The 21431-nt window shown below is 38.9% G+C and overlaps 2 protein-coding genes across 15 annotated transcripts in view; one reads left to right on the forward strand and one right to left on the reverse strand.

Annotated features, from left to right (window-relative positions):
- Window positions 1–21431, forward strand: part of LOC126915402 (protein expanded-like) — a 117716-nt gene that overhangs the window by 29978 nt on the left and 66307 nt on the right. For 7 of the 11 annotated variants that reach the window (XM_050720041.1, XM_050720043.1, XM_050720040.1 and 4 more), the window contains exon 2: window positions 3311–3362. The gene's annotated coding sequence lies outside the window, so the exon portion shown is untranslated. The other 4 variants (XM_050720048.1, XM_050720042.1, XM_050720047.1 and 1 more) reach the window with 3 other exon arrangements.
- LOC126915412 (putative sodium-dependent multivitamin transporter) lies at window positions 9567–20550 on the reverse strand. 4 transcript variants are annotated; one of them, XM_050720083.1, is made up of 10 exons: window positions 20262–20550; window positions 20062–20164; window positions 18745–18907; window positions 18186–18522; window positions 17849–18070; window positions 16977–17317; window positions 15598–15717; window positions 13795–14109; window positions 12612–12983; window positions 9567–11784 (listed from the first exon to the last, which is right to left on the reverse strand). In XM_050720083.1, the coding sequence occupies exons 4-10, from the start codon at window positions 18294–18296 to the stop codon at window positions 11613–11615; spliced, it is 1653 nt and encodes a 550-aa protein (XP_050576040.1). In that variant the 5' UTR covers window positions 18297–18522; window positions 18745–18907; window positions 20062–20164; window positions 20262–20550; the 3' UTR covers window positions 9567–11612. The 4 variants fall into 4 exon arrangements, with proteins under 4 accessions (XP_050576040.1, XP_050576039.1, XP_050576041.1 ...); XM_050720082.1 differs by having other exon boundaries at window positions 20245–20550; XM_050720084.1 differs by having other exon boundaries at window positions 18186–18519; window positions 20062–20550.

The raw sequence follows: 21431 nt of genomic DNA on the forward strand, positions 1-21431 counted from the left end.
AACTCATCACACTTTCATTCTCTTCTCTCTCTTTTTCTTTTTTTTTTTTATGTCCCTCTCCCTTCTGTACGTCTGGCAGCAGCGACTTAAGCTGCAGAAAATCGTCGAAATAGTCGATTAAGCTTTCAGACAACGAAGAAGGGTTTTCGAAGGAAGGTTAAGGTATCCCGCAGGAGTGGGAGATGAAAGGGTTGCGTAGCGCGGAAGCTCGCCATTATATTCGCATTATAATCCCATCAGTGGACTCTTCTGCCTAACTGGACAGCTACGAATAATACGACGTACTTAAATACACGCCTCTACTTTCCATTCCATATCTATTCGAAGGTCCCCGGCTTTCTACGCTGGATCATCTGTCCTTTTCGATCTTCGTTATTAATCTCGTTATTCGTTATTAAACGAAATTTCACAGCCTCTCTACAGCCACGATACGTGCGGTGAATTTAATTCTACGAAAATGATGTTTAATGGTTTCGATAACATTTCGGAATAACATTGTCTACAATAAATAACGTATATTTACATATTCCAATTAATCTCTGTTTTTACCATATTCGATAGAGGACTAATTTTCTTTTCCAATAAAATGTAGATTTATATTTGATATATGGTTACGAATTCCGAAATTTTTAAAAGGCAGCAAAATTCTGTGATAGATGGGAATGCTATTGTAATAGGAAAATACTTCTAATAATAATAGTCCTAATAATCATATTGTACGACACCAGGGTAAAGGAAATATAAAAAAGAAAGAGTAAAGAAAATAGAAGCAATCGAAATTAACTTATCTTTTAGCTTTTAGTCATAAAATACATCTTGTATTCGCTATTCACTAATGCTAATACCAAAAAGGGTATTGGTGGTTAGGTGTGTATATCCTTTCCAGACTTCAATCGTCGTTTTTGTAAGAATCTAATATTTTTTACAAGAATCTAAGCTTTTATTAGCCCTACTTTTTTCTTGATGCTTCTTCTTTATATCCTTCCAGACGTCTTCTCTTCAAATCTTAGAATACCTTATTCACGTAAAGTGTGGAATACTCAAAATTTAGAAAAATTAATATACATATATCTAAAACTAAATATTTATGGATCATTTATAATTTAATAATATCTATTACAATAAAATAATTATGTCGGGTTATACGAGCAAGAACAGCAGGGTTAATTTAAACAAGTAGCAGGAGGCGAATCTACGTACCAGATAACGATACTTTGTGAAAGGTTTTCGCGTATATACATACGTATATTTCATGAAATATGTTAGTTTAAAGCTTAAAGCGGTCGTATAACGATTGCGCGCAGGCGAGCGTGTCCGCGTTAAAGCCCCAACCGGCATCGAAATTCCACGGCATTTATCTGATCTGAAATCATAGGCAATCAGGAGTAAAATAGCGGAGGGCCCGCTTAACCTTCCGTTTCTCTTGTCATCGTGACTCTGTCGGTGCGCGAGAACGCGACGCGACGTGGCCGGCAAAGTGGTGAAAGCCACGACGGTGATAACCTACTCCAGTGCGGCTGCCCAGTTGCAGGTTGCAGCTGCCTGCTCGCAAAACGCGGAATCCCAGTTACGCGTTCTCGTACGGAGGAAGAACGCTGCCTGAGACTGTGTAGAATGCTCTTGTGCAGATAGCAGCGTGTGCACGTGGTGGTTTACTTCCGCTCGAGGCACGCGGTTCATCCGACCACAAACATACATAGATTACGCACACGAACATACAACGTGGTCAGTAAAAGAGGAAGAAGGATAAAGGAAGAAGAAGAAGAAGAAGAGTACGAAACGAAGAAAGAGATAGAAGGATTGGAAGAACAGAAGGAAGAGGTGGAGTGATGAACGAAAAGGACGAATAATATAGAACAAGAGATAAAGAAGAAATTAACGACCGAACGCGAGGGAGAGTATGTAGAAAATTAGATAGAGAAGCTGGAATGAAACGAACGAGGAGATAAGGGAATGGAATGGTAAAGGACGATTATGACCAAGAGAAAGTAGCAGATGAAAGAGAAAAGAGGAGAGAAAGAGAAGAACGATGCAGACACAACTCCGCGCAACTACCCCACCTTTGGTTGCTTCACTGACTGTTTCCTTCTCTTTTTCTGTGTTACGTCTCCCTCGTTCGTCTTTCTTCGTTTTCGTTTTCCTCTCTATCTCGCTCGTAGTCCGTTCTTCTTCTTTCTTCGACTCAGAAAAAGCCCGTTCTCGGTATCTCTGTCCCTCTCCTGTTCTGTTCGGCCAATTCCTCGTATTATACCAGGTTGCGGCGTGGAATGCGGGCGTCCTTCGTTCGCTTCGAGCAGCGTCCAACCGATGAGCCCCGCTAGCGTTATCCTTCGCCGGTCCTTCGCATGCGCTCCTTAGGGCTTGGTAAAATTAACCTGGAATACTCGGCCGAGACGCCCGCCTCGCTCTCTTCTCTCTCTTTCTTCCTCCCTGCCTCAGATTCGTTAAACTCACTCACGCGGCTCTCACCAATACGACCGACATGCCATTCCGCACGTGTGTACTTCCCCGTATATGCAAGCCGCGTATGCGCGCATACAGGCGCATGCGCAGCAGCCGCGTAACAGAATCACGGCGCGGCGCGGCGCGGTGTACGGAAACGGCGATCGGCGTACTTACTTGGCGCTGGGTTTCTCGGGGTTATTGACGATGAAATTAAGGCGATTTGTCGAAGTAGAGCGGTTTTATTGGGAGTTCGTGCTCCTTTCGGATTGCGGATAGTAGAGAAACGGGCGCGAGTGCACCGCGCATGTGCATTGTGCATACACATGGTGGAGTTCGTCTTGATGCACACCGGCGCGGTGTGTCGATACACCACGGCAATTTATTTTTCTACACACACGTGTGGTGTCTGCGGAGGCTGCTTTATATACCCAGGGTAACCTGTATATACCGCCACTGCCTGCCATTATTCTCAATAATTCTCGACGGTTAATGACAGTCTGCGGAATATTTTTTTGCATGCGCGAAGGCCCGGTGTGCCGCAGACCGCGCGAAAAATTGTCGTTTTCTTCGTCAGGGATATTATTGCGGTGAAATTCAATGTTGCGGAAAGCAACATGCAATCTCTTCGCGTAAACGTGTCTCAGTTCGTAGCGATCCGAACTATCTTGCTGCGTCCATCTTATCTGAATGCGAGTATCCTTTTTATTCTTTCATTTTTGTTGGTCTTTTTGTGTGCGTGTACGCGCGCGCGCGTGTATGGACGCGCTCGCGCGCTTTTACGTTCGATTCTTGGTATCTGGCGCGGAATCGAGCCTCTCACTCAGGTAGAATACTATAATTTAAAGGCTTATTTGTGTTGTTGCAGGTGCACCTGTGTGAAGCCGGAGGCGGAGGATTCGGAGAACGGGAGAATCTAGGTAAGATTGCTTTGTAGAATTTCAAGGGTAAGAATGTGGCTTCAAACGTATCTGAATCACGTTCTCGGCCACGTTCGAATTGATTGATTATTATTTTAATGCGAAAAACACGAATCTCCGGTTGAGATGATTTGTTATCGAATTGGTGAAAGTTATTGGTTCTCGGTAATAAGTGGGCAACGGTTTTGCTTCGAAGAATATTATGAATATTTTCTTGCTTTTAAAATAATAGCAAAGTAATCTTTGCTCGTCGTTTTTTGAGCTGCATATATAAAAGGTTGGTATATGTATTTATAAAGATTGAGCGGAAACTGATGCTCAAAGTGTTAATACACTCGAGCGCACTGTACATAGAAATTGGGAATTATCATATATTATAATTTATTGATTTAAATTATTATGCTATTTAGCAGAGTCTATATTCTATTTTTGACTATTTCTAAATAGAAATTCCAGAAAAAGTATTCGCTTCTTCTCTTCCTGCTTAAAACTAAATGCCATACATTTCGTTAGATTATTTACCATTGACATTAAAATATTAATTATCATCTGGATAAAATGTTATACACGATGATCTGGAAAAATCAAATAATTTAGGAACATATGGAGAGCTGAGAATCATAGTGGTGTATGTCATCATCGTGTTTTGTATTTATTGTTATAAAAAGCTGATTTATGTGGCGCTTTGGAAAAGAGTTCCACACGAATTGGAATTCATTTAATTGGACTTTAACGATACTAATATATCGTTTCGATACGGAAATAAAATATTGCATCAGCATACAAGGAGAGATATCGTCTTAATCTCATTGTTAATAAAAGGGTCATGTTCGGGCGTGTAAAACGATTAGCGTAAACTTTTAAAAGCTATCGGCGTGTTACGCGTATTTAGTTTTTCTCGGGTCGCATCCACGATCGCTTCATCTCTTTCAAATACCCGCTGCCTATGTAATGATCCGACAAGCGAGACGACGTTGGGCACGACGCGTCAATCATTCTTTAATGATACACACTTACTTGTCTATCTTTATCAAAGCACCGAGCGAGTTAATACCGTTCGAATGAAGAGACGAGAAAACGTATCCGATTCTTCGCGCGTTTAACGAGAGTTACATCACGTATGGCCGTACATACGGATAGCGCATTTATTTTCAGACGAACAGGTTTTATCTTTATCGTGAATGTTGCATCGACCAGGTGAATAATTGAAATGTATGAATCATATCCGTTCGTTCGAATTCAGATCAACGAACCGGTGTGGTTCGTCGATGGGGGAAATTGTACGGACGTAGACATTTCTTGCTTTCGCGTGATCGTTCCGTACCGCTTGATCGATGGTATCTGTAAGAAGATAAGGGTACAAGAATATGGCAGTCAAGTTCTACCGATGTTAAACGGCTGGTTTCGCGTGGCAGATCGTTTTGTTTCTTTGTTTCCATCCAGTACGTACGATGTAAAGTTTAGGTTTCAATTGCCGGAGCCGCAATCTGTGTGCACTGTGCACGCATAGTTGTATGCACGAGACGTGCATGCATTCTGGATGCCTCGTTAATTCCACGTATACAAAGTGCAGGTGCGTACAAAGTCGAGAAACTGATACTTATGCAATTAACAGATACCTCCTGAAAACGAAGAACTGAGAAAGTCAATCACGAATCCCTCGAGTCGTTTCGTTTCGTTTCGTTTCGTTTTCTTCGAGTATTCGAGGATGAAGAATCGTTTTCACAGGAAGACCCAGAAATATGAGTTATGCGCTCTTTTTACCTGTTTGTTAATTGCGTACGCGACGTGTAGTTTCTCAGGCGGGTTCGAAAGTAATTTCTTCTTTTTTTTCCTCTTGTTTATCTTCTTCTTTTTTTATAATGTTGCACGTTGAACTTTAGCGTATCGCTGCTATAATCATTATCATTGATTGAATCTCGCATTAGGGATAACTATGGGAACCATATTCTATTCACTGGTTTGCATATTCATGAATTTTCCATAATACTGCTCGCTCTGTGTAGCAATTACAGCGGCTTGATTTATTTTGTTACTTCATTGTTAAGGTAATGCGTATCGCGTAATAAGCACGATAGTTAAGTGTTTAATAATCGTCGTTAGTGGTATGTATTGATCTTCCTGATGATATTTAGCTCGCTCGTTTTTAATTTAAGTATCGGTAATAAATCGAGTTAATTATTAAATTCGTCGTATTCGAGCAGACTGATCGGACGAACATATTTTGATTTTCCAACTTTGAATTTTTATAGAGAGCAATTGCATTCAACCACGCCCGTTAACCTCTGTATTGGCATAAAGATCGACCGAGGATCTGGAATGCTAAACGAAACGAAAAGCGGATAACTTGAGTCGATCTTCGTGGCAATACAGAGTTTGCTGAACGGGCGATTACAACATAAAACTAAAAAAATCACATTGATATCTCTGAAAATGTAATTCATAAAAAACTGATCATTTTTATTAACTCACCCTGTATACCGATCGGTCAGGCGGTGCAATCGGTTAGAGGGAAATTCTGCGCGAAAGAACAAGTCGAAAATTTAGAATAAAACTTTTTCATATGACGCTTTATTTTCGACAAAGTGGGGTTTGAAAATTTGACAAATATATTCGGCCAATTCCGGACTGGATAGGAGTAAATAATCGGCAAAATTAGGGGAAATTATTCTACGTACGAAATTGTACAATAAAAGCTGTTGGCAAGGTGCTCCATTTGAATGTAAATGGCAAAATTTTATTTTAGCCCGTGGACCACCTCCTAGTCGATTGACCACGTTATACGGAACACGCTGTATACATATATACGTATGAATGTACGTATGTGTGTACGCATATATGCACGCTAGAGGTTATCTCGTCCTCGGCGGAAAATATTGTTTAGCATAAATTTCGCAAGGAATGGTGCGCATCTTTGGACTCGGTACGTTTTTGCAAAGGAGAATACATTGGTAAGGCGCGTGCGCGCGCGTATTTACACAAGTCTCGTGTGTTTCTTAGCTCGCGCGTGTGTGAATGAGCGAGTATAATGTTTATTATAATGGTGTTATGTACATTATACCAAGTTGCTCGTTAGGCACGTATGCACGGTATGAGGAAACGGAACGGTTGTACGCCACACCGTAGAAACTATGTACAGCTCCGGCGAGGTCGAAAAAATGCCCGGTGGCTATCTGCAGCGTTTACCCCATACCTATGGGGGATTTCTGTACAATGTGGTTGCTGGCGTCGCGTCGGCCAGTGTTCACCGATACGACCAGGATACCGCAGCGCCGGTATAATTAAGAAATTTATCTCGCCGGTTGGAAATAAGAAGGCGACTGTGTAACTCGCGCCTTCATTGCAATTAACATCTGACGGTTTTAGTTGTTTTTACAGCGAAAAGGACGGCGTACGAACGAATTAGTCAAGTTCAAGTATATCCGACAAATTTCGAAACTCGATTTTCTCGAAATAGATGCTTTTCGATTGAAAAATATGTATTTTATATTTTCCATTTGTTTTTCAAGTAGAATCACCCTCGCCGTGTTATCCATACAGAGGCACGCTGTATCCCACACGAGAAAAGCAAAAAGGAAATATCTCGACGATAAAAATTAATTATTCTGGAAATCGTTAATTGCAAATTGGTCAAAGGGTTGATCTATTCTCTTCTTGTTCCCGTAACACGTCGTTGCTTTTTCTTAATAACGGCAGTCTTTTGTTTCTGTTCGATGTATCCGGCACATTAAAGACCAAATTGAAATAATTAAAACGCACTAGTTGGCCGATGGTTAAAAGTAATAATAATTAAAATGAAACGGTAGTGCGCGAAGAGGAACGTAATATGTACGGAGCGCGAATTCGCGTGTAATCCATCATTCTTGCATTCCGTATTCCACGTAGACGGCGTACGTGCTGAGGGAAAGACTCGTTTCGTCGGAGGAATGCGCGGCATTATAATGAGAACTCGGCAAGACGGCGATGCAACTCCGCGACTCGATTATTTCGTTTAATTACAGGGAACATTAGACAAGTCACATCCGTGGCGTTACATGTTCCTCTGAGTTCTGAAAAAAGTATCCCGACTCTATTGTACGCCCGTTGCAATAACCACATAATTATTTATATCTCCCATAATTATTCGAACTTGCATTCAATAGAGACTTTATATTATACTCTGATTGTGTTATAAAGGTAAATAAATGGTCTCGTGCTATCGTTAGCACGCGTGACTGTTACATTCTAATTGATACTATTTTTATCATATGTCGATTATAATTTTTCGTATCTTACACGTAAATTATGAAAGCATTGTTCGTGGGCATCTGAATATTATTAATATCAACGAATCGAAAGTTACAGGTTGTAGATTACGGACTAATGTATTTATTAATAGTAGAAATTTCCGATTTTACGTAATTTGTGGAATTTCGCTAGTAATATAAATTTAATTGCGAGAAAGAGGTTCAGAGTACTTTGGCACTCGCGCTGTTGTACGTATCTGCTTTGTCATCGCATCCTGTGTAACGCGTCTTTTAAAAATACTTGGCAGCTGGAAACATATATTTTAATGTGAAGTAATCGAAAAAGGAAATAAGCCTTTTTTTATATACGTAGGTGATAAATCTACACAATTTTTTTTTTGCGAGAAACAAGTAATACTATTAGGTTGTCCGAAAAGTGTCTTTCTTTTACAACGACGCATCTTGATACAAACATGAAACCTAATCTGTCGAACGTTGTGATCTTTATTGTGATAGAACAAAATGGATCATATGTAATTCGATAAAATAATATAAAGCGGAAAATATTGTGCATCCATTATTTTCTTTTAAAAAGGAGAGAAACTTTTCGCACGACCTAATAGCTTAGTTACTGTGTTACTGTAACATTAACTGATATTAGCGTTATTAATACTTTTTAAATATTCAAAAAGATCAAAAACACATACTCAACTTCAAAATTAATCGACAATGTATCGAATCTGAAAATCGCTTATCTATAAAAATTAGTGAAAAATTAGCGTTCCTCAGCTATTGTCTTCACCTAGCCGTTTCGAGAGTAAATTTAAGACATAAATACCAGTAGTGTTTGTATATTACGCGTATCCCTGTAATTTCGCTTCTTGGTAGTGTCTTCAAACTCCCGTTGTTTCTACCTTAATCTCTGTCGGATTAGTCTATTACACGAGGTTCGTTCGAATCAGAGAGAACAAAAGGAGGAAAAACTAACTGGATCCTCTACGAGCCTAATTAGTGGAAATTTCCAAGTTTATAGCAGAAAATACCAGTCGTTCGTTCATTCATAGGCGGAACATGGAGAATATTGTTGCGTACCGGATGACGATGGTCGTAGTGCACAGACGAACACTTATAAAATAGCAGAGGTTACCTCGTCCATGGGTTCGATTAACATTCGTTGCGTATTCGTGGCATCAATATGCAAAACGCGTAATTAAACGTTAAATATGTATCGTAATTAAAATTGAGAATGATTGGTTTAAATCTTTATTTTTCTTTTTTTCAGTTTATTCGATCTGAGAAACCCAGGGATTTTTTGTACTTGAGATCACACATGGAATAATTTTGAACATTTTCTTTTCCCATTCCATCAACATCATTCAAACATCCTCATTCTCATTGTCGATAACATATTATACGTTTTATTTTAACGTCGTTTGATCTAATTTATAATCAACGATCTTCCCATAGTTCTGTATCAAGTTTTTCCACGTAAAAATTGTTTTTACAGTTCCCGCTGTTCTTACATAATCCACGAATTGTCCCACGTTAAATTAGCGAACAAGCAAAGCTTGTGAGATGCGCGAATTGCGTAACGCAATTACTCGGGCGAAAGGAGACAGTGATGGTTGCACAACGCGGATGGCGGCAGCCATAAAGGCTCCATTTCAAAAATTCAACGAAAGCCGAGTCGAGTATATTCAAAACGAAAAAAGATTGCTATTCCACGTATCCAACGATCGCGCAAGTAGTTCACAAACATTTACGAATCTTTTGATTGTTTATCGATGACGTATGCCACGCGCAGAATTAATTGTTTGCATATGTCTGTTTAAATATTTATGGATGTTCCCACTCCAGTTCTTTGTTTGCATGCGTTTAATAACGCTAGAACTACCAAAAGTGGTTAAGATATAAATTACGTAGATTTTTATAGACCGACAACGATATATTTTTAGGATTCGAATGATTTTCTATACAATGCGTGGATAAAACGTTGTTTTACTTCGTGAATTACATACACTTTACCGAGATAAAGACTAAAAATGGAAAAATGTTTACTTTACAAGACTTTCAAAAGTTTGAAGTATCGAATCATTTTCTCTGTAATTCGAATCTTTTCGTTGCACATGCGTATGGCGAATTGGAAATTATAGCTGTGGGCCAAGATTTTGTCAATTTCAATTTAATTTGAATTTAGTCACGTGTTTCAACTTTGCTGTTCAACTATGTTTCAATATCGTACTTTTAGTTTCATAATTAACTCGTATTGTGTCTATGATCATCGGAAAGCGTAAATATTGTATACGTTTGTCAACGAATAACAGCCTCTAAAGGAATCTGACAAAAATTCATATTAACACCTTCAAATTTGGGATTAAGATCATCAACGACAATTTTTCACAAATAATTTCCAAATGTGTTTAAGTACATTATACACTGCATATTGTACAATACATTATTTACTAATACATTATGATTAATATATAATTACTTATATTATTATGGTAGAACATATACATATATGTGTAATATACATGTTACATATGTAATAAATAATATAAAATAAAATACATGAACGGTAGTATTATCGAAGTGGGCCGGACACGAAGGGACCACGTTTACACGGTAAATGTATTTTAAGTTATAGCTTTATTATCTGCCACGATACGTTTTCACGACTCCATGAAGTATACTCAATTTTTCATAACAATAAACACCAAACGCTATTTTACGAAAATTGCGAACGAGCTGATTTACACCACTCTGATTTCTCGATTCTGTGCATTCTATGTTTCAGAGCACATTGATAACCGCGACCTCCGTACGGTCGAAGTTAAAAACTGGCGGTACCGATGCGTAAGCGACAGGTGCTCATAAACAAGCCCTTGTTTGCTAACGTTTGTTTAGTAGAAGTGGTTGACAAACGTTTGTCACGCACGCTCGCCCATTAACATTTCAAAAAGCTCACAAACATTTGCAAGCGTACTACGTGACCACGTTGAATACGCGGCTTTAGTATATAGACGAAACGAAGCACGAGGTGGTCCATTCGGTCTCTTCTCTCTCTCTCTTAGTCCCCTTCCCTCCATCCCCCTCTGTCTCTCTCGATACGGCGTTATTTCCTTACGTAAGCGCTGCACAGTGCACGGGTCGTTGCTTCGTTCTGTATGTCACCGTGTGCCGCGCACGGGAACACTAGTCTGACGGCATTCCATCGTGATTTGCGAACGTTTCGGTAAACGTTCAGCACACCCGTGGTTCGAGTAGTGTTTACGTCTACTCCTCATTGCAGAGAAGGAGAAGAGGTTGACGCCTCGTGACGATAATCGGAATTCCGAAAGGAAACCGAGTACGTGTTGTATCGACCGCGATTTCGTCCGATCTATCTCTCCGACAGATCTTCTATATACTTTTTCGAATGGCATCTAGCTTTTCGTTAGTTAACATATTCTACCTAACATGTTCTATTTTTTTTTTTTTTTTTTTTTTTTTTCAAGATACAATCAGATTTTTGTCGAGACAAGACAGACGTTACGGATACCTTGTTGCACGGATTTGGGCTTTGTTTCGGTTGTTTTTAGGTGAAGGCCAATCGCGAGACTTGTGCGAGCCATAGCGCGTTGCAAATAAACGATCGATATGTTAGCTCTGTTTTCTTGTACGGGGAGACGTGTAATTTTTAGTCGCAGAAATACCAGAGACATACGTTGTTCATGACGATGTTGGAAATTATAGGATGACGAGGCAGTATCTTCTAAGGAGCGATCGTCCGTTTAAAAATTGTATAACGCAACCGATTAATGGTAACTCGACCGCCAGTGGAAATCGTAGGATATTTAGAAGACGATAGTGATTATTCGTTATCGTAAAATTATGTGTGTATGTACGAATGTACGTATGTATGTGAACAAGTTCGTTCGTAGATGTCTGTTGCGTCACTCGTTACGCGAATCAGCGTACGTACGCGGTGCTACTGTTCATTTTCATTCGAATTTCTCGATTCTTCCCTACATAGTCGCGATTATTAGGTCGGTGTGAAAAGTTCTGACTGCGTATTCTTGGATTCTTTACGCGAAATTAAATTCAAGATCCAACTGGAAATCCATCCTACTACGAAACTGATCAAACTTCCTAGTGGACAGTACCACATGTAGGAAATGCGGTAGAGGTAGAAGTACGAGTCATTGTTATTTTGCCTGCAACAGAAAAGCCGTATAATTTATTACCTCTTAGAAATCAATTATGGTAAATTGTACTACGTGGAATAAGTATTAATTTTGCGATTAAGGAAAACGTTGGCAATTTGATGTAATAGGTGCAGACGTAGTTTAGCGTAAGTAAGTTGTGGTAAGAAGCACGATCTCTGTTTGAGAAAAAATGTTTGTAATAGATACTATTCTTTTGCGTAATATCGTAAATTTATCTTTCTCCAAATAACGTTAACAAATATCCCAAAATATAGAAATAATTCTATTTTTGTACAACAGCCGATTATTTTTATAAGTGAAGTGCTGAATAAAAAAAAATTGAAATGACAAAGTTATATAAAATTATTTTATATACATGCAAAGATATTTAATAAGGAAGAAATTTATGAGATCGGTGAGCGATAAAAATATTCTTAACGATAACAATAATTCTGTAATGCAATTAACGTTAATAACTAGACAGCAGATAGTTCAAAGGACAGACATGCGTACTTGTAACGAAAATGTACTGCGAGTATACATAGAATATGCAAAATGAAGTACTTGTTTGTAATATCGAATACAGTTAGTTATATCTAACACAGTTATAATCTCGAATACTATTATGCAGATAAATATAAATAAATAGAAATACGAAATAGTTGGGAAAGAGATTCTTTTAGGTACCACTTTCGAAATATTATTTCCCACTACGCTGAACCTCGAAAAATATCTGAAATGATGAAAACCAAGAAGCAGTTGCATGTATCAGAAAATGTGCGTAGAACGGAGACTGAAAATATGCGTAGTCAATGAATAGCAGGCGAATTCCTTACTGGTATTCGAAATGCAAATTCGACGATTTCTCATGATCGTAATATGCATCGGCGTAGCTACAGTTTAAGGCGGTGACGTTCACTTTGTTTGGAATCGGTGGCTTTGGCTGACCGAAACCGATCCATAAAGAGAAAACGAGGCTAGTCAAGAGGCCGATGATGGCTCCTTTCTGATTTCCCAACCGCGTGAACATGCCCAAAGTGAACATGCCGAACACGGGACCACCGACCACGCCGAAAATCGTCAAAGCAGCCTGAAGAAGCCCGCCAAGAAATCGACCCATAAATGCCAATCCTATGCAAGCGATACCGACTATAAAAGCCAGAATCTTGCTGACTATGATCGATCCGGTTGCGGTAATCTCCTTGCCCCTGAAATAGTATTAATTGTTTCTATGTTGGTGTAGTGGATTACATATATCGCACGTACGTACACGCGGCTTTGTACGAATGATCGGAATACCAAGAGATAAGTAACGATACATTAACCCTTTGCACTCCTATGTCGAGTGTGACTCGACATCAGTTTTTATCTCAGGAGCTCCTTTGTCGAGTCCCACTCGACATTCTTTCAGTCCCACCTTTTTTTTTGTGAAACGTGCGAAAGAAAACCAGGATTGCAACCTGGAAATTGTTTCAAGATATATCATACACTTGAAAATTACAAAATACAACAATAGTGTGAATAAAACTGGTATTTAAACGAATTTGTTTCTTCCTTTATTTATTTAAATTGTCTTATTTTTTGCTTGAAGTAAATTTCAAATAAAACGCTTAAAAGCGTTGGGAGCTGCTGGTAAGGAAATTGAAATAAAATTCCGAGTGCAAAGGTTTAATTAGGGGAGATGAGTTAAGAGATTACACGAGATTTTATAGTTTCCGCGTAAACGCATTAATTAATGCGATCTATTCGTGACAAAATATATTCAAATTCGCTTTTCCCGAAAACGTGCTGTTAAACGAAAAAAATGTCATTTTATACTTTTAACTTATTTCCCAATATAGAATAAAGTTCTGTCAATTATCTGCTTCTGTCCTTGACAAAGCAACCTCCGTTCTCTAAAAGACGAAGCCTCCGATGCATTATTCTGGGTCATTGAATCATCCTCTAAATACAGATTATCGTATATTATGACCGAAGGCATAGTAGATTCAGCTCGTTTCACGGTGTTATGAATCTTACCGAAAACGATATACGGGTTTGATAAAATCTTCGAGCATAACGGCGGCTAGGGAATTCACCGTGGCGGAGATGGTGCTGAGTCCGGCGCTGAAGATGCCGGCTATAAAAAGTCCTGGCACACCTGGATACTCGGAGAGCATGTCCATCACGTAAAGCGGCATTAATTGATCGTACGAGTTGATTCTTCCGGCCTGAAGGGGGTCGCAATCACGATACTTGGTATATATCGCCAAACCGGCAAAGCATAGGCCCAAAGACATCAGCGAAGACAATGGCCAGCTCCACCAAATGGCAGTTTGCGCGTCCTTCACGTTTCTAAAATCGAAAAATTCGGCCATAGCGATAATTTTATGGACGATTATCGTTAAACCGAATCAACAGCGTAGCGGACGAAGAACGATTTATCGAACGATCGCTACTGGCGGTATGCATGCGAGATGCGTAGCTCGGATAAAGTCTACAGGAAAATTCCTCCGTCTTTCTGTCGTGTCGTCACGCTACGAACAAGAGAATCGCGATAATGTGCCTCGAGATGAATACAATGCCATTGGAATTCGGATCGGGATACGCAATATTCGAGTTGTATAGAAATTTCGTTCGTAGGCCGGTTCGTTGATTTATCGAACGTTAATTTACGATTGGACGAAAGAAAGAGGAAAGATCGATCGATTCGAAGATCGTGCATCGTTATTTGCTCGTTTTACGAGTTTTTGTTGCTGCTACGAAATGGATTAGCGGAACAGTAGGTTGAAGATTCTTGAATTACGTACAATCTTCACCGATCGATCTTAAACGAGGTTAATTCCAGTTTCTTCTAGTTATGCTATAAATGATATCGGCTATAGTAATATATTTCATTATCTCATAAATATTTATCTGTAATATCTAATTAATTAATCTGTAATTTATCTGTATAAATATCGAGAAAGGGTAACGAGTTTACTAATATTTACCGAATTATATTTCAGGCGAATTTAACACAGAAGCTGTGTTAGCGTTCGCATGTATTTATTGAAATAACTCTCACGATGAAACTATTTGAAATAATCAAAATAGAACATCTATTACTTTTCAACCAGCAATCAACGTAAAAATTGAACTTGGGACGTTTTCCCCACGTAATCTTCGTATCGTCTTACGTATTATTCAAAGCATAAAAGGATTAATTTTCGTTTAAATGAAAAACTTTAGATGCTCGTTAAATCTCAAAGGGATTATTCAAGAAAAATATTAATTTATTATTAAAAAATATTAATTTGTAAATATTCTAGCTTCGAACAATCGTTATAAGCGATTTCATTTACCTGTAATCGTTATCGATAGCGGAAGCTATTTTTATTACAAATAATCATTGCCTATAAGCGATGAGAACGCTTTTTTGTTACTGCTAATCATTATCGATGATAGAAATGTATTCCTCCGTTATCCACGGTGAAAATATATTTCGTTTATCAAAATAATACTACAAAAAGTGTTAACAAGATGAGAAAATAATTCACTTTAGTGGAAAACTTCCGCACGCGGTACTTATTTTATTACAGAGCTGCTCACGAAAATTTGTTCCTGTTCTTTTCCTCGATATATCGGCAAATTTTGAAATAATCGAAAGAGCCCTGCGTTGTACGAACTCATAAGTATCGAGATAGAGTTCTTTATCGTCTTTCAACGTTTAGAAGCGTATCAACGAAGACGTCGCGTCGATTTACGGTAATTAATTATGGAATTCCGATGAACGCGTATAATTGGCGGTATCGTGGGACACATACGCATTGTGTAGAAAGTCAGCAGCGGGTAGATACTCACTTGATGGTTAGCATTCTCTGAACTTGAACTTGGTTGGTGCCGTACAAGGAAAGGTAGGTGAAGAAACCTCCAAATGTCAAGCTCCACCAGGTGTGTCGCACCGTTGGGTCCATTGAAATGCTGAATGAATGCACATACCATTGTCAGTATCGATACCCGACTGGATTCCTCGTAAAATAAATGTTTCATGCCCGGCGTGGTATTTGAAAGTGTGTTAACTGCATCACGCTCATGGCAATTTACAATATATAATGCCAAAGAGAAAATCGATTTAACCAGTTGCTAGCGCACTGTTATACTCGTGTTATACAACATAACGGTTCGTATTATAACCACGGTTAAAGAATCATGCTCTGATTGTTTCGCTGTTCTAAACGATACGTAAAGCGTAATAATATCGTAATATCTACCGAACACTGGTAAATTGAGATTTTAGTTGGCAATTCTCCGCAGCTCTTCCTATTTATTTAATAATGAGAATAAATTGTAATTTTCACGTTGAACGATGCACGCATAGACTGACTTCTAGGTTCTATGAGACTGCATCATAATTGAGTTTTGCAGACCGACCAGAACCATATACGTACTGACTTCTGCAAATAGATTATCGTCCGTAAGTAACATCGTACGAGACACTTGATACGAGTACCTACTCGCGATAAGCGTAAGTGGACGTTTTAATTATAAAATTAAGTCGTTACTTATTCATCATGCGTATTATAATAAAAAACTAGGTTATATTATGTCTTATTCGAACTTAAAATTAGGTAGTGCTCTGTAAGTGAGAATATACAGGGTGTCTGTCAAAAAATTATTTGTCGTGTCTTTGAGAGGTGTTTCTGTAGCTTTGGATCGGTGCAGGTCCATTGGAAGAAGCAATAGCGAAATTAACGTTGAGCATGATTTTCAAGGCCAAATTGTTTGCTTATCGCGACGTATAGTATTCGTTACGAGGAACAAAAGTCTCGAAGGAACCACCGGTCGGAACTGGGAAGAAAATGTTTAAGTTTTACCAACCTACGCAATCACATTTGCAATTTTCTTGTATTTGAAACGCGAATGCAGAAGTCAGCTACATATTGGCCTGTTTAGCTATCGCAAAAAATATCGGAACTACGCCAGAAACTATAACAAACGCGCTATCGCTATGTTCCAATCTTAACACACTGCTTCTTAACTCTAATGCTTGAAAGAGCGAAGAATAAAAAGAAGTAAGAGAGCAAAATAAGAATAAAGTTATAAATATAATATCATACAAGCGTCGCAATACAAATGTTATAACACACGAGTGTAAAAAAACCCGATGTTGTACGCGCTGTTAGTTTCAGCGATCTATGCATTCCTAGTACGAATATCGTCTGAAAAATATGTACGTTCACCTATCGAATTCTATTCGCGACCCTTGACGAGCAATCTCCCATATCTGATCGAGACCTCCGACATTCACGGCTGCTGTAACGATCACCAAGATAACGGCTATCAGCATCAAGAGACTCTGAAATATGTCAGTAACGAGGACTGCCTTGATACCGCCTATCGTCGAATAAAATGTGCAGACTAATCCCATGCCGATTACGCTTGCAGTTGTCGAGATACCTGTGGTAGCTTCTAGAGCAAGTGCGGGTGCGTACAGCACTACACCGCTGTACAGAAGCAGCTGAAGCATAAAAGCGAAGCTTCCTGCCAGCCTCGCCGCTTTGCCAAAACGTTTGTACAAATACTGAAAGCATAGGAAAATTTCTTTTTATCTTATTCGTGCCTGCTGTATTTTTTATACGTTGTTCTACATATGATATTGCCATAACTGTGCTTCTATAGTATACAATACAATCTCGTTTATCCGAACAGGGGGACAAAACAGTTCGGATAACCGAGCAGTTCCGATTATTGTTTGGAACGATGTAGGATCCCTGTGTTATACTTTCAACTGTTCCTCTTTTAACGCACAGAATTTACTTTGCGAAAATACGTTTTACGAAATTACGTTCGATCGTAGTTGGAATAATAGAAACTGAACGTTCAAATAAACGTAGCTCTACTGTACTATTTTTTAGTTTTACTTAGAACTATCTATATCTTATCGGTGGTGTTTACAAACAATAAAAGTTTCATTATTGACTACCACGAACCACTAATACTTCACGTAACATTAAAATGAAATTGTCGTACGTAACGATCCTTTAGCGGTCTTGGTTCTTATCTTACAAAGTTATTAAATTGAAATTGAAATTGAATTTTTCTAGAAACTTACCTCAAAGGCGCTGGCATTGCCAAGTTTGAAAAATACCGGCATGTATAAGTAAGCGACGAAGGGAGTAGCAAGTCCGTAAGAAATGTTGATCACAGCGTACTGAGTACCATACACGTAGTTTTCTGAGCTTACTCCCAACAAACTAACCGCAGATAGGTACGAAACCATTAAACCTATTGCGACTGGTGCCACTCCCATCGATCTGTCCGCCATGAAATACTCCTATTATATATACAAATTAATCTATGTATCTCGTGTTAAGCGTGTCCCATATTATTTACATAAGAGTTGAAACAATTTTTACACCAGGGAATTATTGCACCTAAAGTAAATTTACCTCCGTCGATTTCTGTTTCCCTCCTGTGAGCCAGTAATACACACCAATTCCCGAACTAATGAGCATCGTAATTGCGATCACCGCGTAATCCGCAATTACCAAGGTAGCCATGTTTCAGTTCTGCGATATCGTCAAATTAAATTCGATGGGCAGACTATGCGATGCTTGGCGGCGACTCAATTGTCGGCTGTTTGTTTATCTGATATATCGTTCAGCCGGCACACGTTGCCTTCTCAATCATCGTTGGCTTCGACACGTTTAACGTCGATATCATTTGCGTAATGATCGCAACAACAGCCTCTTGCCATTTTGTCCTCTTAGTTTCTAAGATTAGCTGCTGTTTTCAATACAAATACAAATTCATTGTAACACGATGAAAATTCTGCTTAGAGAGCAACAAACGTTTAGTTCTTGTAATTTCTCCACGCGACAGTGCTAAACTTCGTAAACTTGAAACTCGGTTTCCTTAGTTTACAAAGCAGCGGGGATACAGCAGATTGAAACTAGAGCGACGATTTGCCTACAGGTCGTACCAGAATTATTCTTTCTTCACTCTTACCGAATCTCGATGGACACCGACGAATCTCGTTGAATCCCTGTCTTCCTCTTTGGACTTTAATTTTGATGCTCATTGAAATTACCGCGGGATCATTTGTTCGTATTCTTCTTCGTTTGCGAGAATCGGCTGTTCGTATCCCTTGCACGAACTCATTCCTAACCTTCTGTAATAGGAATTTCATTTACAATTCCTTGTCTTAATCTGAGAAATGGAAACTGTATAAGTTGTAAATAGACTGCTTGGTGGCGCTATTACGCTAAAGTATTAGGTCGTCCGGAAAGTTTCTTCCGTTTTATATTATTGTTTCTATCTTTATATTATTGTTTGTTTGTATTATTATTCATGTTTGTATAAAGATGCATCGTTGTGAAAGATGTGTCTGTAAAAGAAAGACACTTTCCGGACAACTTAATAATACGATACGCAGATAATACTGTGATATTCGGATAAAAACAAGTTTTATTTTCGGATCTTCGCACGAAGATACGCGATACGCGTATGATAGAAACTGATCATATGTACGCAGCTCGGAGATGGAAAGAAGTCTCATGAGATGCAACGGGCAAAGAAGGTACTGCTGCTCTGTGTCGCTCATTATCACCCGATGTTATATTGTTTTACACGCGCGTAACTTCACGACTGTATCGAGTCTGTCAAAAACAACCAATCAGACTCGTATTCCTTCCAGAAGGCTTCTTTCGATCTCTGCGCGTACATATCATAGATATAGGAATATAGAGATGGACCATTAGACTTCATGTGGGTCCACATTGGCACCTTCTGACAAAACTGCTAGAGCGCTGACGTGGCTCTGACCGATCTTTTGGCTCACTTTTACTTACGAACATGTACATGTTCTTACTCGATAAGAAAGAAGATTACGTACTAGCGCGATCACGACCAATCATCGATGTAGCCCAAACGTAGTCCCTCGCACTCTCTGGAGGTGGCTTCACCACCCTCGTTTATCACGATTCGCGAATCTCGGTGTGAAACCGGATTTAGGTATAACGTGACGCTTTATAATTCATGAAATAATAAATAAGTATACTTTTATATAAGTTATACAAGACGTGCCAGGGTGATACAATTAAGACACGCTGCATTTTCTGTCTATTGTTACACGCACATGTCGTAAAATCACTCGGTTGTACCTTGTTCCATGTATTCCATGTATGTGTGCTTCGTATAATACGTATGTATATCGTAATACATGCATTTACACTTTTTTATTCTTGTTCGATGAAATTTATAACTCGCATGGCGTTATAGAGACAGTCAATTATAGAAAATATTCGCTATACGCGTTAAACATACCGTCACTGGTTTCGCTGTGTACCGTGTCCTTATTTATCCATCGAAGTTTGAATTAGCATATACATATGTCGGTAACTGTATATGTACATGTATGTCACTATATCTGCAACATGCCACAAGTAAATAAGAAAGCTTCTCCGATAAAAAATATTTGTCACTTTCTCTGATAAAAAATATTTTCACTTTCGACGCGCAAATACCGCCGTGTCGAGAATTCTCCCCGGATGACGTATGCTTGTCGACAATTATCCGCCAGTGTGGACGGAGCTTTTATACGCAAACTGTTTCTGGACTTGAATTTTGTCTGCCGCTGATCGGCTGCGACACGTGTCTGTGGACGATTGCCTATCAGTGCAGACTTGGCTTTTAATAAGATTGTCGAAGTCCGTCGACGACTAAATTGTTGGGAGAAACGGTTGAAGTATTCATGTTTAAGCGATAGATAAGAGAGATACGCGTGATAAAACGAGGAGCAAAGATTCGGTTTTTATCGTAGAGTTTCGGTTCTTCGGCTGTAATTGCTTAAGGAGTGCCTCATAAATAAAGATAAATAAAAACGCATTGCGTGATTATCGTTGTAACAGCCAATGATCTCTCTACCTGCTTTAAGAAAGGTATTAAAAGCATATTTTTTAAATACTTCACCTTGTCGTTTGCTACAGTCGTAAACTTCAAAATCGTCAAGCAGATACCACGTGTATCGTGATCACGACGTGGATTACGCTACATAAACAAGCGCATCGTGAAACTGAACTTGAAAATCTATTAACAGGAAATAATTCAGTCAACGGTATCCGTTATTAATGGTTTCATGAAAATTAAGTAGAATGGAGTTAGGGATAAACAATTCATAGGAGAACAAAATTCTGAATGTAAAAACAGCTAAATAATTAAGAACATAGATAGTTACAGGTATACATCCTTATACAGAAACTAATCGTATCTTATCGTATTATTATTAATAATTTGCGTTATCGACGTGACTCTATATTATTATAGTGTGCGGCTTTAAATTTCTATTTCTTTATCAATCAATTGGCAGAATTTTTCTTTTTCGACATTCTCCGACGTATCCCGTTATTGGATTTTTCTTTACGCAAAGTCACGCGAGAAATTGCTGCTATAGATAGTTACGCTATAAAGATTACAGTTATAAAGTATACGGCAAATATTAAGCGAAAGACCATAGATATCGAATATCATATAGGTCTGTCACGGTATTTACAATACTGGCGACAAGCATTTCCTGCGTGCTATCATAGGATGCGTTGTTTGCACGACGAGCGCTTCTTGCAGAGCCACGGTTTATGAACGTTCGCAGCTATACAAAGCTACGCGTTCAACGTGCACGTACATACGCACTTCCGCGT

This window comes from Bombus affinis, chromosome 4, assembly GCF_024516045.1.
Source record: "Bombus affinis isolate iyBomAffi1 chromosome 4, iyBomAffi1.2, whole genome shotgun sequence".
Taxonomy (NCBI): Eukaryota; Metazoa; Arthropoda; class Insecta; order Hymenoptera; family Apidae; genus Bombus; species Bombus affinis.